This window comes from Cnephaeus nilssonii (assembly GCF_951640355.1).
Source record: "Cnephaeus nilssonii genome assembly, chromosome: 9".
Taxonomy (NCBI): Eukaryota; Metazoa; Chordata; class Mammalia; order Chiroptera; family Vespertilionidae; genus Cnephaeus; species Cnephaeus nilssonii.
In genome coordinates this window covers 94,423,724-94,441,133 of record NC_137080.1, presented here as the reverse complement: position 1 = coordinate 94,441,133, position 17,410 = coordinate 94,423,724, and the positions used below count along the sequence as shown (strand labels likewise).

The 17,410-nt window shown below is 54.5% G+C and overlaps 2 protein-coding genes across 2 annotated transcripts; one reads left to right on the top strand and one right to left on the bottom strand.

The window, feature by feature from the left end:
• Positions 1–797: 797 nt before the first annotated feature.
• On the bottom strand, positions 798–7,992 carry LOC307104752 (antigen peptide transporter 1-like; the record flags this gene model as incomplete). Its single annotated transcript, XM_079779841.1, is given in 12 exon segments — positions 798–1,026; positions 1,774–1,910; positions 2,227–2,389; positions 2,851–3,024; positions 3,568–3,756; positions 3,903–4,031; positions 4,836–5,033; positions 5,464–5,669; positions 6,588–6,718; positions 6,851–6,965; positions 7,370–7,604; positions 7,606–7,992. Coding segments are annotated over 12 exon segments (2,277 nt in total). The 3' UTR covers positions 798–813.
• A 2,285-nt stretch (positions 7,993–10,277) lies between these two features.
• Positions 10,278–13,895, top strand: LOC307104681 (proteasome subunit beta type-9-like). The gene is made up of 4 exons (XM_079779687.1): positions 10,278–10,340; positions 12,509–12,638; positions 12,888–13,029; positions 13,591–13,895. Exons 1-4 carry the CDS (start codon positions 10,282–10,284, stop codon positions 13,716–13,718), a joined length of 459 nt encoding a protein of 152 aa, XP_079635813.1. The 5' UTR covers positions 10,278–10,281; the 3' UTR covers positions 13,719–13,895.
• Positions 13,896–17,410: the final 3,515 nt, after the last annotated feature.

The window sequence follows — 17,410 nt, the reverse complement described above, 5'->3', positions numbered from 1 at the left end:
GCCATATCCCTCTCTGATTGGGAGAGATTCACCAGACTACCCGGCCACTAAGCTGAGATTTCCCAGGCAAGTGCCTCTTAGGTGCCGGCTGAGCCCCACAGGACCAGGGCTGGGCTGCGAGGTGGTGAAGGGTGAGCTCCTCCGCTCGCGCCCTGGCGCTTCCTGCAGCAGCTCGCCCTCCGTCTTCCACCTCAGAGAGGCCCGGGCTCCCATGGCTGCGGCTAGTGCCTCGGAGCGCGCTTCCCATTCTGGTCCACCCTTGGGGGCGGGCATGGGGGGTGGGGAGGTCGTGGGGCGACCAGAGGGAGTAGAACACTGAGGAGAGAGGATGCTCACTGTGGCTTGAACCACGAGGATGCTAGAGAAGTCACCCGGCTCCTGAAAAGTGCGCTGCAAAAGTCCAAGAGCCATTTGGTACGAGGAAACGCAGTACAAAACACCGATTTTATTCTAAATATCAAGCAATCCACAGGGTATTCATAAGTAATATATATATGCCTTTGCTCGTGTTGGAAAGTAGCTGATCTTTCCTTTACGTAGATTCTAAATGCTTCTCCTCATTTTCAGTGTGAGACACAGACTCTGGCTGTAAACCCAGTCACAGCGGAGTTATAAACCGGGTTTTCTTCCAGGAAATCTGCATTTCTCAAGGGGAGCTAAGAGAGAGGCTATCACGCATGGCAGAATTTCAAGTATTGCCTAGGGGTTACATTTTAAGGAGTCACTCCTGTCTACTCTGCAGCTCTGTGAGCTCTCTGTTCCCAAATTCTCCCCTGTGGCGAGCAGGAAAAGGGGAGGGCCCAGAGAAGTCTTTCATTCCGGATCACTGGACCCGCCAGGAGCCTGCACCATGGCCCAGTAGCGTCCCCTCTTCTGCATGAGCTGCTGGTGGGTTCCCGCCTCGCAGATGGTGCCTCCTTCCAGAAAGAGGATGTGGTCAGCCTGCTCCACGGAGCTGAGGCGCTGGGTGATGAGAAGCACAGAGCGGGAGCGGCGCTCGGGGCTCTCATACAGGAGCTGCTCCACCTGCGAACAGGGGACTGTCAGAGCTCAGGGAGGCCTCGTGTTCCAGAGCCCACAGACCTCACCAGGACCGCGGCCGCCTGGGTGCTTCTCTCCAAAACCTTTCATCTGTTCAGGACCGTTTACGTGCAGGAGCAACGGTAGAATAAAAGCCAGAGTCCTATGGTGAAGCCAGTAAGAAAGGAGCTAAGGGTAGTCACTAGTCTCTCTCCCTCTGGACTGGGAAATTTTATATTCTGTTTTAAAGAAGTACAACTTAGTGGTAAATACATGAAAATTCGAGTCAGATAGACTTGAATTTGGTTCCACTCTCTGCTGCTCAACAGACAACTGCAGAGAGTGGAACCAAATTCAAGTCTATCTGACTCGAATTTTCGATTGAGCAGGCCATTCGACCTCTCTGAGCCTCCATTTCATCATCTGCAGAGAGGCTAGCAATGGCCAGCTCACTAGCATTCACAATGAAGAAAGGAGTAAGACAGTTCATGCAAAGGGTCTGGTAGCAGGCCTGGCAATAGAATGAGCTCAAGTAACATTGATATTGACATTAGGGTAGTCTCTTCCTTATGTCTGGCTTCAGAGAATGTAGATACTCTTGTAACTGGTTCTAGGCATCTTAGGGAGAAGCTAGTAGGAGCTGAGAATTGCAAGGACTGGTTTGGATAATTATGATGTTAGTATAACTAGCATAGGATGAGTGAAGGAGGAGAGATCGGTGGGATACAGGCATGAAGAAGATGACAGTCTCACCCGTAATTGGCTGTTTGCATCCAGGGCGCTGGTAGCATCGTCCAGGATGAGTACACGTGGTTTCCGGATCAATGCTCGAGCCAAGGCCACTGCCTGTCGCTGACCCCCTGATAGCTGGCCCCCAGCCTCACCTACCTCTGCAGAGACAGGATACAAGGTGACAGCTGGATAACCACATGTGGACCCATGTGCACACACATGCACACACGCATGCACACACACCAAGGACTACAGCCACCCAGAACAAAATATGACAGAGTCATGGAGCAAGGAATAATGAGCACAGCTGGACAGGGAAGGTTCTGGGAAGGTGAAGGAGCTCTGAGGATGTGAGGATGAAGGAGCCATAGGAACTAGATCTTAAAACCTCAAACTGCTGTCAGGGGCAGGAAGAACTGATGAATAAAGGCAAGACTATTGGGGTTTCTGGGGTGACCCGCGTGGATGGAGCACCTGTGTCGTAGCCCTGAGGGAGTTCAGAGATGAAGCTATGGGCTCCGGACTCCACTGCCGCAACTGTGACCTCCTCCAGGGTTGGCTTCTGGGTCAGGCCATAGGCAATATTTTCTTGGAAACTTCTTCCAAATAACTGTGGCTCTTGTCCCACTGCGGCCACCTGGGACAAAATATGAGGAAGAGTCATGGGATGAGGAATACTGGAATGGTCAATAGATATTAAAGACTCAAATTCTGCACTGATATCATACCGCAAAATTACATGCCCTCTCTCTTGACCACGCCCCCATCTCCACTTAGGATATCCCATCATTCCCTAATTCCATGGTTGACAAACTGCAGCTCGTGAGCCACATGCGGCTCCTTGGCCCCTTGAGTTTCTAGCAAAGGCCAGCTTAGGTGTACCCTAATTAAGTTAATAACAATGTACTTACCTATATTTTAAGTTTAAAAAATTTGTCTCTCAAAAGAAATTTCAATCATACTGTTGATATTTGGCTCTGTTGACTAATGAGTTTGCCGACCACTGCCCTAACCCTTCTTTCTGAGAGCTCCATGACGCTTAGTGAGAATATTCTTACCTGGTGCTCCCCACCCTCCCCCAGACCACTTCTTGCTCACCTGTCTGTGCAGGTAGCAGTGTTCATACTGGGGAAGGGGCTCCCCGTCCAGCAGCAGCTTCCCCGCCGTGGGCTGGTACAGGTTCTGCAGCAGGGCCGCCACGGTGCTCTTCCCAGACCCATTGGGCCCCACCAGCGCCGTCACCTCACCAGGACACAGGGTGAACGTCAGCCCCTGGAGGCCAGAGAATCAATCACACAATAAGAGGTTGCCCGGGCCCTAACCATGAGGCTTGTTACACAGCAGGATGTCTGACCCCGGGGAAGAAATGAGGAAAACGGGGAAATATAGTCACCCTCCCCTCCCTCTGCACAGACTAGGGACATAACTCCCAGAGGAGTAGAGCTGGAAGATGAGGCAAAGACAGGAACAAAGACTCAGCACCACAGTGCCACACCATGGTGTCAGCTGCCAGGAGAAAACAACAACCACATTCCAAATCACAAAGGGGGGAAGAGGAAAGAGGAGGCTGGAGGCACAGATCTTCCTTCAGCAGTTCCTTCAGATGCGAGCGCTTCCTCCCTGAGAGCCCCCTCGCCCACTCTCCTTGGAAACCCAAACTGGCTCTTCAGTTCGGGTGGTTTTATGGAATAGATGATGCGCATCTTGCCTTTGCGGGGGTCAGGAAGGAGCCGCCTGTGCCTGGGGTTAAGCAGGCTGAATGAGGGAGAGAGTTAGGGTGGAAGAGTTGGGAGCACGGTGGACTGGGAGGTGCACCTGCAGCACTGGGGCATCTGGACGGTTGGGGTAGGTGAAGGAGACATCTTGGAACTGAACAAGGCCCTCCAGGTCCGAAGGAGTCAACACACCACTGGCTGGGCAGCAAGGGATCCGATCCAGGTACTCAAATATTTTCTCTGAGGAGCCCACAGCCTTCTGCACCTCGGGGTAGGTGGAGAGTAGTACCTGGAAGGGAGGTATGGACAGTGAGTGTGGGAAGGGCACCTAATCTGCTTGCCAGGTCATGTGATGTGAGAAAGGAAAAGAGTGGAAGGAAAGTGAAGGGATGGTGACAGGATGGGGGAGGGGGAGTGAAACTGCCAGGACCTCACCTGAACAGCTGTGGTGAACTGGATCTGGTAGAGAACAAATGTGACAAGGTTCCCACTGCTCACAGCCCCCCTTGTCACCAGCTGCCCGCCGGCATACAGGATTCCCACATTCAGCAGCATCCCCGAGATCTGTGGAGAGACCACAGAGAAAAGGAATCGTGGTAGAAATCTAACAGGGTGCAAAGAACCAGAATCCTTGGCATTGAGGAGATATGAAGTCCCTTCCCCCCTGTAACAGCAGGAGGCTCAGTAAGTAGAAAGAAGGAATGAACCACCGAGACCCATGGAGTCTTACTTAGGCACATGCCAGAGGTCATCACATCGCCATCACCATTATCACCTTGTTGGGGAGCATTCTGCTCTTCACTAAAGGCTTTCATGAATGTACATCATCTAACATTCATATCAAGAGCCCTGTAAACAAGGTTACATCACTCCCATTTTTTAAAATGAGGAAACCGTGTCAGAGAAGGTGTGTTACCAGGCCATGGTCACAGAGCTAGTAAATGGCATCACCACGCAGGGAACTTGTGATTGCTGGTCTGGTTCTCTTTCAAGGACATCATAGATGCCCTGCCCCCTATACTTGGTTTCTGCACTCTCATGGCTCTCACTAGCCCACCCACACGGTCCCAGCATGAGGCGAGCTCCCTACACACGCCCTGAGAAGTGAAGGAAGGACCTGGGACTGGAAGACATGGCATCTTCCTAAAAGGAGGATTAGGTAGGTTTTGTGTATCGCAGTGAAAGGAAGCCATCTAGCCTAAAAAGAGGGAGCACCGAGTAGGGTGATTGAGCCTCAGATTGCTAGGATGAGAACACTGAACCAAGCACTGTCCGGTGGAGGAGGAGTGTGCAGCAGGGTCAAAGGGAAGGGGAGGAGCCAAGGCATCTCGAGGGCAAGGGAATGGGCATTCATCTCCAGGTGCTCACACTGAAGGTCCAGAGGTCGACTGCATAGGCCACGGCCTCCTTCTGATTGAGTATCTTCATTTCCTGCTGTTTTTGCCTGAACTTCTGGGCCTCACCCTCCTCGTTGGCAAAGCTCCGGACTGTAGGCATGGCTGACAAAACCTCAATGGCCACCTGGCTGGACTTTGCCAGAGATTCCTGCACCTGTGCTGCCAGCACCTGTGGAGACATAGACAAGAGATGTCACACAGGGTTGGAAAACCATAGGGACACTTGGACCTAAGTGACCTGGTTGGAGATTAAAGGTGAAAAGAAGAAGAGGGACAGGAGAGAAGAGAAAGAGACACAGGTCTACCCTCTGGATACTAAAGAGTTCCAGAGAAGAAAATGACTAGGGAGGGTGGTAGGGATCATATTCTCGAGATTGGTGATAGTAACCTTAAAGACAGATGTGGACAGGAGTTAGAAGAGAAGATACAGAGAATGTGAAGATCAGCACTCCCACTGAGTCTGGGAACTGGACTACAGGGGCAGTGAGTCCATGAAGATGGAGAACCATGGAGGGGCCAGGAAGAAAGCCGAGAGAAACTGAGACCACCAAGGTAGGAGATGAGGGTCGGTGTATCTCGTGCCAACTCCCTGGACATACCTGGTGCCATTTCCCCAGCTTCTTAGGCAGAAGGAAAAGCAGAGGCAGGGCAGCCAGGGTGACCAGGGTGAGGGGCGGTGACCTCCAGAGCATGAGCCCCAAGAAACACAGCCCCCGCACCAGGTCCCACAGCAACAGGCTCAGCTGCTCACTCAGAGATTCACTCAGGGTGGCCGTGTCCTCTGTTACCCGGGATGTGATGGCACCTGCCGGAGGTTGGGGAAGAGACAGTGGAGTGAGGGTCTCAGAGGGAGGGAGGAACTAGCAGTAGCCCGGGGAGTGAGGGTCTCAGAGGGAGGGGTGTCAACGTGGTGTTCTAAGGATGCTGGGGGAAATGAGGGGAGGGATAGAGGGAAGTTCTGGAATCTCAATGCAGGGAGAATGTGTTAGAGCAGCAAAGTCTGGCCAAAAGCCTTCATGTTAACTACAAAGAAATTGACACCCATGTAGACTGGCACTTCTCTGGCAGACTTCTGTTCCTCAGAGAACTTGTACATGCCATGCCGGACACACGAGCAGGAACAGCTCACGCTGGGCATGTAACCGCCGGAGAAAAACGCAAGGTCCTGCTGAAAGCGGTCCAGGAGACAGTGATGTCCATGATCTCTAGCATGTGAACTGAGTGAGACTCATGGGTCTCTGTGGTTCAGTCTTCCTTGCTACTTATTGAGCCTCCTGTTGTTACTAGCAGGGAAGAGACTTCATTCTCCTTCATGCTAAGGATTCTGGTTCTCTGCACCCCGTTAGATTTCCACCGAGCACTGGATTGGAAATCAGGAGATGGGTTCTGTCCCCAAGTTCATCACTCTCCATATGTGACCATGGGTGTGCCAGCATGTAGGTTCTAGGCCTCACCTTCCTTCTCTGTAAAATGGGACACTTGGACTTTGTGGTCTCAAAATGTCCAGGTTTGCAATTCTCTCTAAATACACATGTAGGGATAAGTTTATGTTAAAACCTGGGGTGGGAAACGAGGTTTTTCTGAAGGTATAGAGTGCAATATTCAGCTCTGGGGGTACACCAAGAATACGAACTGGCCATGTCTGTGGGAGAGGACCAAGGCTATAGGTAAGGGGTGGGGGACACCAGCAGGTGGTGTGTAATGAAGGCGTCTCATGAGAAACCTGTTTGGTTCTGTTGGAAAAACTCTGTTTCCTGGCGCAGGACAGCCCGCAGCACCCGGCCCTGCAGGCGGCTGTGCACGCGGCCCATGGTGCTGTTGTACATCCCGTCGCCCAAGAACTCCAGCATCGCACTAGAGAGAGGAGGTGTGTTCAGGTTCAGAGAGAGGGGCCCTGCGGAAGTGCACTTCAGAGGGCAGCCCCAACTTCCAATCCCTCTTTTTCAGGGACCCCCCGTTCTCAGCCTCCCACCTGGGGCCCCAGACCTGGCTATGGTGAGGATGGACATGAGCGCGATGTCTCGAGTGAAGGCAGTGGCAGGTCTGTCTTGTAGGATCCAGTCGGTGAGGCGGCCCGTGAAGAAGGGAATGGCCATCTCACCTGGGAGGGAGAGGCCTCAGTCACAGTATCTAGTCCAAGCCCGCAGCCCTCTGGCCCGGCCAGCAGCCTGAAGGGCGGCGCATAAACTGCCCTGGAACTCAGCCCTGCGGCCTGGCAAGGCTCTTAGGAGCTGAATGAGGAGGCAGCCTAGAGGTGATGCAGTCAGGTGCCAAGGGTGGGGGGCGGGAAGCAGTGCCTGGGGCGGAGGGCGGGGGCGGGGGGAGAAACACTCTTGTCCTGACTCCAGGCTCCCACCCAGTCCGGGGATGGTCTCCTCAGGACCAGAGCTGGGTCGCCTTCCCCTGGTCCACATTCCCCGGAACTCACTCACCCACCGCACTGACCATGCCTCTTGATTCCTGCCCAGTCCTCCAGCGTCAGTCCCTCTCCCCCGAACCCCTTACCGAAACAGGAGAGGATCAGCAGGCCCAGGACGAGCGGGAGGCGGCGGATCTCTGAGCCCAGGCAGCCTAGGAGCCGACGGACCGCGTCTCCAGAGCCCCCGGGACCTCCTCGCGCCCCAAGGCTGGAGAGCTTAAGCCACAGGGCGGCCGCGGGCAGAGCCGCTACGTAGCTGAGGGCGAAGGCGTCGAGGCGACTCCCCCAGTGCAGCAGCCGCGTGCTGTCCGCGTCGCGGGGGGGCTCCCCACGAGACCAGCGCTCGGAACAAGGCAAGTCCCGGCAGAGCCAAGCCCAGCGCCGCCGCCAGCGGCTCCAACGCAGCCAGCCCTCCCAGCGCTCCGCTTTCACGCGTGGTGCCAACTGTTGCCCTGAGGACCCCGCGGGCCCCGAGCCCCAGTGCAGCCCAGCGGGTCAGGCCCCCCACCCACACCCGGAGCAGCGGCAGCGCCGCGGGCACCAGCAGGGACGACGCCCCGGGCAGCGCGGGCCGCAGCAGCGCCCCGTCGGCGAGCAGCAGCAGCGCGGCGCCCAGCCACGCCAGGCGGAGGCTCCCGCAGGGCGCGGGGCCCCCCGGGCTGGCCGTCGGCGCGCGGGCGCAGCGTCCGGGCCTGGGACTCTCCGCCATCCCGGCTGGGCAGAGGCTCCGGTGCGGTCCCAGTCTGCGCCCGAGCGCGGGGACCCCGGGCTGCGGAGGGTGGACGGGCCGGCGGGACGGGGCTGGGTGGGGCTCCCGGAAAGTCCCAGAACCCGCCGAGCCTGACAGGTCTTGACTAGAAGCGAGCCCTTTAGGGGAAAGAAAGGAAAGCGCTGCGGCTCCCCAGATCCGCCCACTTCCAGCGTGCGAGCCTAGACTATGTGGGGAGAGGGCGGGAGATCAGACCTGAGGCTGTGGGGAGCAGCCTTCGTGCTCCACCTTCCCCATCACGCACACTGGCCCCTTCCCCTTCCCTTGCCTCCTCTTGCGGGACCCATTTGTGGAGACTTCCCCGCCCCTGGCTCGGGGCGGGCTCTTTGGTCACCTGTCTCCGGGCAGATCTGCCCCACGCAGGTTAGCGCCGGGGTGCGCAGCCTCGCGGAGTGGACGCGGGCGCCCCCTGGCGGGCGGGGCGAAGGGGCGGGGCTGCGTGCTGCGCGCTGTGCGCGGTCCTGAGTTGGGACTCCGTGCCCCAGGCGGCGAGCAGCAGGGAGCAGTGATGCTGCGGGCCGGACCACCTACCGGGGACCTACTCCGGGCCGGAGAAGTCCACATCGGGGTAATGAGTCTGGGCTTGGGGGTTAGCAGAAGGGGGTGGGGGCGCCTGGGGAGCTTTGGAAGCACCAAGAGTGAAAGGAGACCACCCAGGGTGAGAAGGCAGCGCGTAGTCCCCAGCGCCCCAGTCCCCGCAATGAACACGTAGCGTTTCTATTCCGAAGGGGGTCACAGGCTGGTGGAGAAGGGGGTGCTGTGGCTCTTAGCTGGAAGCGCCAAGGGGAAGCTGCTCTAAGCGCTTTCGCTTTCACTCTGGACTGGAGAGGGGGGGGGGGGCTGGTTAAACCAAGGGAAGGGGCTGGAGAAGGTGCAGCGGGTAAGGAAACGCCCTGGGTGGAACACAGCATTGGGCGAGGGGCATATGCACCCATTGAGAAGGGCCAACTCATCACTCAGGCTCTGGCGGAAGGCACCTGGGCAATCACGGCCCCAGCCCTGATAGCGGGGTCCCCGGGCCCTCCCCAGCCTTCCCCAGGAGGGCTCCTGCTTGGCCAGGGCTGCGCAGCGCCCCTCCGCGCCCACTCCCAGGCACGTGCTGGGGGACCCTGCCCCGGGGCGGGGGTGGCAGCCCAAGACTGGCTGGCTTCTGGTCCCAGACTGCACCACCACTCGCGGCGGGGGGCTCGTTTCTTTGGAGGAGTAACCTGAAGGGGAGGCTGCCCCTGGGCCCTGGCCCTGTCTTCCTGGGGGAACCAGCCAGCGCAGGTCCCCAGGCCAGCGCGGTGAGAAAGAGCAGTGAGGCCCCTTCTAGGTTAGAAGTCTCCCCTCGCTGCCAGACCAGCCAGAAAGTAGGAAGTAGGAGCCAAACGGGGAGGCAGCTGGGCCTGGGTTTCAGTCCCGGGTCTGCCACTCACTGTGTGACCTTGGACAAGTCACTCGCCTGTTCGATGACTCAGTTTCTCAATTGAACCAGGGACCTTTAAGGCTTTTTCAAACTCAACAAACGTAGAAAACGTGTAGCTTTCTACAGGGGTCCACTCCTTCACTCTGCCTTCCTTTCTGTTCTTGAGCTGGAAAAGGCTCGCACGCTCTGGTCAGATCCTCTCCGTGCAGATCTCTCCCCGAGTCCCCAGATGCCTCTGTACCTCTTGCTCAGAAATCCCTAAATGAAATCTGTTCTCACCCACCTCGTGTTCCTTGCTGCTTTCCTCCTTCCTTGAAACGTGGCCCTGCTGACCTCCAACACCCCCTCCCCACTTGTTTCCCCATGTAAGTGCTGGCTTCTGATTAAGGAGGTGTGGAGTGAAGGATTCTGGCCCAAAAAGCCCTGAGCTTGTTTCCCAAGATCATGGTGGCTTGCTCGGTCAGGTCTCCCACACCTGCACGCTCAGGCACCTGTGATGGAGCCTGCAATTCCCTTGAGCCAAACTTCTGCCTCTAGGAGCTTCGCCCCCACCTCTCTCTTCACAGTGAAAAGAACCCCACGCAGAAGGTGGGGCTGATGCTGTGGTACCTGTACCTCCTGTGCTGTCCCAGGGCCAGGCGGTGGCATTCCCCTGCAGCCAGGAGACACAATGGAAGGATGGAGTGGGCTCTGGCCTGAACTTCTGGGTGACCCTGAGCCAGTCCCCGCTCTCTCTGGGAATGTCTCCTCGCCTCTGACAAGAGGGGATCAAGGCTCCTCTTGCTCTGACATCCTCTCCTCTCTCTCTGCAGACAACCATCATGGCGGTAGAGTTTGATGGGGGCGTGGTGGTGGGTTCTGACTCCCGGGTGTCCGCAGGGTAAGTACCAGTGAAGGTATATGCTTTGGAAGGAAGCGAATGGCCCCAAATACACATGTTTCTTACCCACTCGTGCAGAGCCTGGTGAACTGAGCTTTGGAGAAATGGAGTTAGCCTCTCAGAAAGGTCGCTATAAGATATTGGGTGGGTACTGAGGTCTCTGAATTCATGGGTCCTGAATACTTCTACCTGTCCCTGAAAGGAGCAGGGTCTGAGCAGGGGATAGGGATGGAGATTTGAGAATGAAAAGATGGGCCTGAAAAACAGGTATCTTGGTTTCTCACCTATCGCGTGTTGAACTAGTTGTGTCTTTCTCCCTCCTGGCCAGTTTCCTCAGATGCAAAATGAACATATGGGATTAGATCCACATTATTTTATGTTCCATAGAACACATAGCTTCCTCAAGATGGTTAATAGCAAAGAAAAATTTATAAAAATATCATCATTCTTAGCTTACTATTTTTTTTAATCTGAACAATAAAGATTTATTTATTTATTTATTTATTTATTTTAATTTCTTTATTGATTAAGGTGTCACATATTTGTCCTCATCCCCCCATTCCAATCCCACACCCCTCCCCACGGATGCCCCCACCCCCCTGTTGTCCTTAACCATTGTTTAGGCTCCTATGCATGCACACAAATCCTTTAGTTGATCTCTCCCCCCTACCCCTCCCCTCCCCTCCCCTCCCTCTGAGGCCTGACAGTCCGATCGATGCCTCCTTGTTTCTGGGTCTGTTCTTGTTCATCAGTCTATGTTGTTCATCATTTCCCCTAGATGAGTGAGATCATGTGTTACTAGAAATATACTTATAAGAACTGAATGTGAGATGAGCAATAATAGTTATGCTGACAGGCAAATGAACCAGTCTGTAGTGAGTTTCTTTCTGGACCAACAGTTCTTTTGAGACCCAATTTCAATGTCCACCAGTTACTTATGTGTACATGTCAGCACTGACTTTTCAGCTCTGGATGGTGGACAAATGGTGGTAATGCAGGTCCGACTCCCTCTGGTTTGGTCTCGCCCGGACCCAGGGGTACGTGGCCTCACCCGGACCCAGGGGCATGCGGCCCTGCCTGGATCCGGGACCCAGCCTCACCCGGACCCAGGGGCGCTCGGCTTCACCCAGACCCGGGATCAGCCTCACCCTGACCCAGGTCCCAGCCTCGCCCGGACCCAGGGGCATGTGGCCTCACCTGGACCCGGGACCCAGCGGTTCTTCGTCTTCTTGATCCCAATTCCTGTTGGTCAATTCCCTCTCAGCAATTCCTCCAGCCATTTTCTCAAAGCTCGCTGGGCGGCGGGCTCAGCGAGGCTCCGGTGCAGCGGCGGGCTGGTCCGAGGTCGCTGCGACAGTGCTCGGGTCTGTAGCGGCGGCCAGTTGCCGGGTGACCTAGCAGGGCCTCGTCTTCCCAATCCCAACTGGACCCAGAGGGGCCTCGTCTTCCCAATCCCAACTCCCAATCCCAAGTCCATCTTCCCAATCCCAACTCCCAATCCCAATCCCAGCGGGGCCTCGTCTTCCCAATCCCAATCCTGGACCCAGTGGGGCCTCGTCTTTCCAATCCCAACTCCCATCGGTCAATTCCTTCTCAGTAATTCCTCCAGCCATTTTCTCAATGCTCCTGGGCAGCTGCCGCGGAAATGGACAGTGGGCTCGGCGAAGCTCTGGTGCGCCCGGTGCGCGGGAGCACTGCCTTGGAAAACAAGAGGCTCCGGTTTGAACTGCTGCTTTTATTAGCTTTCACCTGGCCTGGGTCCCTCCACGCTGGTTTCCACGCCTGTAGGGTTATTTTGAGAATCAAATTACATCTGTGGAGGCAGTTTGCGAACTGTAAATCCCTATCCTAATGTAAATACTGAGGAAGAAAATGATGAGGTGGCCTGTGGATCGGGTCACCCATGTGGAGCCAAGGTCATTGGGCAGAAGTGAGGCTTATCTGCTTTCACCCACAAGGGCAGGTTGTATCACTGGGGAGTGGTGGGTGCGAGCAAAGGAGGGGCCATGGAGGTGTGAGGCTCAGGTTCCTGCACAGCGGGTGGGGAGTGGAGTTTGCCCTATGGCAGCTCTGGGTTTCAGGAGGCCCTTGGCAGGGAGGGTGGTGATGGCGCACGAGGGTGGAACTTCAGGAGAGTGCATTGATCCTCTTCCTAACGTTTCCTTCAGGATGGAACTGGAAGAACCTCCCCTCGTTCTGGCTGCTGCAAACGTGGTGAGAAATATTAGCTACAAGTATCGGGAGGAACTGTCTGCTCACCTCATGGTAGCCGGCTGGGACCAATGTGCAGGGGGCCAGGTGGGTCTCTCCCAATGCACTCCCTCCCTTGGGGTGCCCCAGTCCCCTCGAGAGGAAGCTGGTGGGCGTGTCCTTCTAGCAGTGAGTTCCCAAGACACTGCCTGAAAGCACCGGGCAGTCTCCTCCAACGGGGATCAGAGATGCCGGGCCTTCACTGCAGAGCCTGGAGGCCACCTGCTTGTCCCAGTGGCAAGAACAGAATTGATGCTTCTTTGGTCTGACTTGAGGGTAACTCCCCCCTCCCCTCAGGTGTATGGAACCCTGGGAGGAATGCTGACTCGACAGCCCTTTGCCATTGGTGGCTCCGGCAGCACCTACATCTACGGTTACGTGGACGCAGCGTATAAGCGCGGCATGGCCCCTGAGGAGTGCAGGCACTTCACCACAGAGGGTAATTTGCCAAGGGCAAGGCACCTGGAGGGCTTCTTACAGAGAAGGGTGTAGCCTAGGGAAACAGGAAGAGGAGGATGTGGGTGGCCATTTAATTTAATATCTGGACTGGGACACTTTTGATAGTGAAAGGAGGCAAGACAAATGCTGAACTAGATGGGACTTCAGGACAAAAGGCATGAACCAGGACTGTTCAGAGAAGAGCAAACTAAGAAACGTGGCACGTAAGAAGCAGTGGTGAGCTGGAGCTGGCTCAGGCTGGTCCACGAGAGCCAACTGGTAAGTAGTCAAGGATTTGGGAGCTGCTGTTAAGCTATTTACAACTGGACAGGAATCTTGGTAGGAGTAGTAAGACCATGGACATTAGGAGGTGTTCCATGTGAAGGGCGTGTTTGTTTATTTTTTACTTTTAAGATGGTTATTAGCGCACCACTAACTTCGCCTCTCTAGGACATGGGCCTGGAGTTGGAAGGTGGCAGTAGGCTTGTGGATGGAAGGGAAGGAAATGATTTTTGAAGGTAAGCCTTTCTCTCTCCCTCTGTCACACTTGAACCCTCTGCAGCTATCACTCTGGCCATGAACAGGGACGGCTCTAGTGGGGGTGTCATCTACCTGGTCACTATTACAGCTGCCGGCGTGGACCATCGAGTGATCTTGGGCAATGAGCTGCCGAAATTCTATGACGAGTGAATCTTCCTCACACATCCCTCCTCATTTTGTAATAAACTTTCTGAAATCAGACCCGGCATGGTCCATGGGAAGGGGGTGCTGAGAGAGGTGAAGCTTAGGAGAGGGGCTCCTCCCCACTTCCCTCCCGGGAGTCAGCGTCCCCTTTTCATTCTTTAGACCCGAGGTCTAAAACCTCTTTCCCAGGAGGAGGAGGGCAGGGTGTACTGGAAAGAGCCCTACACAGGACAGGTCATCATCCTCTTAGGTGAAGATACACCACATCATCCTCTCAGGTTTAAGGTGTGCTTCACCATCCTTTCAGGGTGACGGAGAACCTCATGATCCTCTCAGTTTGAAGGTGCACCTCACAATCCTCTTAGTAGATTGAAGGTCCGCCTCACCATCCTCTCAGGATGAAGGTGTGCATCACCATCCTCTTAGGTTGAAGGTGCACCTCACCATCCTCTCAGTTTGAAGGCTCGCATCACCATCCACTCAGGAGATTGAAGGTGTGCTTCAGCATCCTCTGAGGAGATTGAAGGTGCGCCTCACCATCCGCTCAGGTTGAAGGTGGGCCTCACCATCCTTTTAGGATATTGAAGGTACACATCACCATCCTCTCAGGTTGAAGGTTCGCTTCACCATCCTCCCAAGAGATTTAAGGTGTGCCTCACCATCCTCTCAGTTTGAAGGTTTGCATCACCATCCACTCAGGAGATTGAAGGTGTGCCTCATCATCCTCTCAGGGTGAAGGAACACCTCACCATTCTCTCAGGTTTTAGGTGCACTTCACCATCCTCTCAAAGTGAAGGAGCACCTCACCATCCTCTTAGGAGATTGAAGGTGAGCCTCAGCATCCTCTGAGATTGAAGGTATACCTCACCATCCTCTCAGGTTGAAGGTGGGCCTCACCATCCTTTCAGGATATTGAAGGTGTGACTCACCGTCCTCTCTGGTTGAAGGAGTACGTCACCATCCTCTCATTTTGATGGTGTGCCTCACCATCCTCTCAGGTTGAAGGTGCGCCTCACCACCCTCTCAAGAGATTGAAGATGCGCCTCACCATCGTCTGAGGAGGTTGATAGTGGGCCTCACCATTTTCTGAGTAGATTGAAGGTGTGCCTCATCATCCTCTCAGGTGGAGGTGCACCTCACCATCCTTTACGTTTGAAGGTTGGTTACACCATCCTCTCAAGTGATTGAAGTTGCCCATCAAGAGCCTCTCAAGTTGAAGGTGCGCCTCACCATCCTCTCAGGAAATTGAAGGTGCACTTCACCATCCTCTCAGGTTGATGGTTCACCTCACCATCCTCTCAGGAGATTGAATGTGCGACTCACCATCCTCTCAGGGTGAAGGAGCGCCTCACCATCCTTTCAGGTTTAAGGTGCCTCACCTCCTCTCAGATTGAAGGTCCAACGCACCATCCTCTCAGGAGATTTAAGGGGCACCTCACCATCCTCTCAGGAGATTGAAGGTGTGCCTCATTATCCTCTCAGGTTGAAGGTGCGCCTCACTATCCTCTCAAGAGATTGAAAGTTCACCTCCCCATCCTCTCAGATTGAATGTGGCGCCTCACTATGCTCTCACTTTGAAGGTGCGCCTCACCATCCTCTCAGATGAAGGTGCGCCTCACAATCCACTGAGATTGAAAGAGGGCCTCACCATCCTATGAGTAGATTGAAGGTGTGCCTCACCATCCTCTCAGGTGAAGGAGCACCTCACCATCCTCTCAGGTTGTAGGTGTGCCTCACCATCCTCTTAGGAGATTGAAGGTGGGTCTCACCATCCTTTCAGGATATTGAAGGTGTGACTCACCATCCTCTCTGGTTGAAGGAGTACATCACCATCCTCTCATTTTGAAGGTGCGCCTCACCATCCTCTCAGGGTGAAGGTGTGCCTCACCATCCTGTGAGTAGATTGAAGGTGCGCCTCACCATCCTGTGAGTAGATTGAAGGTGTGCCTCACCATCCTGTGAGTAGATTGAAGGTGTGCCTCACCATCCTCTGAGTAGATTGAAGGTGCGCCTCACCATCCTGTGAGTAGATTGAAGGGGTGCCTCACCATCCTGTGAGTAGATTGAAGGTGTGCCTCACCATCCTCTCACGTGAAGGTGCACCTCACCATCCTCTATGTTTGAAGGTTGGTTACACAATCCTCTCAAGTGATTGAAGTTTCGTGTCAAGAGCCTCTCAAGTTCAAGGTTCACTCACCATCCTCTCAGGAGATATAAGGTGCGCCTCACCAACGTCTCATGTTGAAGGTTCAACTCACCATTCTCTCAGGAAATTGAAAGTGCACCTCTTTATCCTCTCAGGTTGAAGGTGCGCCTCACCATCCTCTCAGGAAATTGAAGGTGCACCTCACCATCCTCTCAGGTTGAAAGTTCGCCTCACCATCCTCTCAGGAGATTCAATGTATGACTCACCATCCTCTCTGGTTGAAGGAGTACCTCACCATCCTCTCAGGGTGAAGGAACACCTCACCATCCTCTCAGGTTTAAGTTGTGCCTCACCCTCCTCTCAGATTGAAGGTCCAACGCACCATCTTCTCAGGAGACTTAAGGGGCACCTCACCATCGTCTCAGGAAATTGAAGGTGTGCCTCACTATCCTCTCAGGAGATTGAAAGTTCACCTCCCTATCCTCTCAGATTGAATGTGGCGCCTCAATTTGCTCTCACTTTGAAGGTGTGCCTCACAATCCACGGAGGTTGAAAGAGGGCCTCACCATCCTATGAATTGATTGAAGGTGCGCCTCACCATCCTCTCAGGTGAAGGAGCACCTCACCATCCTCTCAGGTTGAAGGTGCGCCTCACTATTCTCTCAGGATATTGAACGTCCACATCCCCATCCTCTCACATTAAATGTGGTGCCTCACTATGCTCTCAGTTTGAAAGTGCCCCTCACCATCCTCTCAGTTGAAGGTGGGTCTCACCATACTCTGAGGAGATTGAACTTGTGTCTCACCATCCTCTCAGGAGATAGAAGGTGCGCCTCACCATCCTCTCAGGTTAAAAGTTCGCCTCACCATCCTCTCAGGAGATTGAAGGTGATGTTCACCATCCCCTCAGGAGATTAAAGTGAGGCTCACCATCCCCTCAGGAGACTGAAGGTGAGGCTCACCATCCCCTCAGGAGATTGAAGGTGCGCCTTACCATCCTCTCCGATTGAATGTGCACCTCACCATCCTCTCAGGAGATTGCAAGTGGGCCTCATCATCCACTCAGGAGATTTATGCCTCACCATCCTCTCTGGTTGAAGGTGCGTCTCACCATCCTCTCAGATTGAACATGTGCCTCAGCAGTCTTCTCAGTTGTACCTCAGACTTCTCAGCACCACCAACATAGAAAAGTGATTGCCTCAAACATATTAATAGATGTGGCTTTTGTCCAATAGAGTGAAGTTCAAAAATCCACAGAATTCAGACAGTTTTGAAGACATACTTCTTCCTGGACTTAATTGTAGACAGCACAAACAGGGAGGCTGTGGGGCTCCCTAGTTTCCTTTGGAAAGAAAGGACACTAAGAAGCGGATGGATAAACTGCTGAGCTGCGAACAAGTGCGACTGCAAAGAAGGATGAGTCAGGAGAACCAAGAATCCAGAGAGGAAACCAAGAGACACACTCCAAGGGGACCCCTGGATAATCTCCTGCCTTGAAAGTTAATGGGAAATGTGACTTGCTTCCAACCAGTAATATGGTGGAGGTGACAGA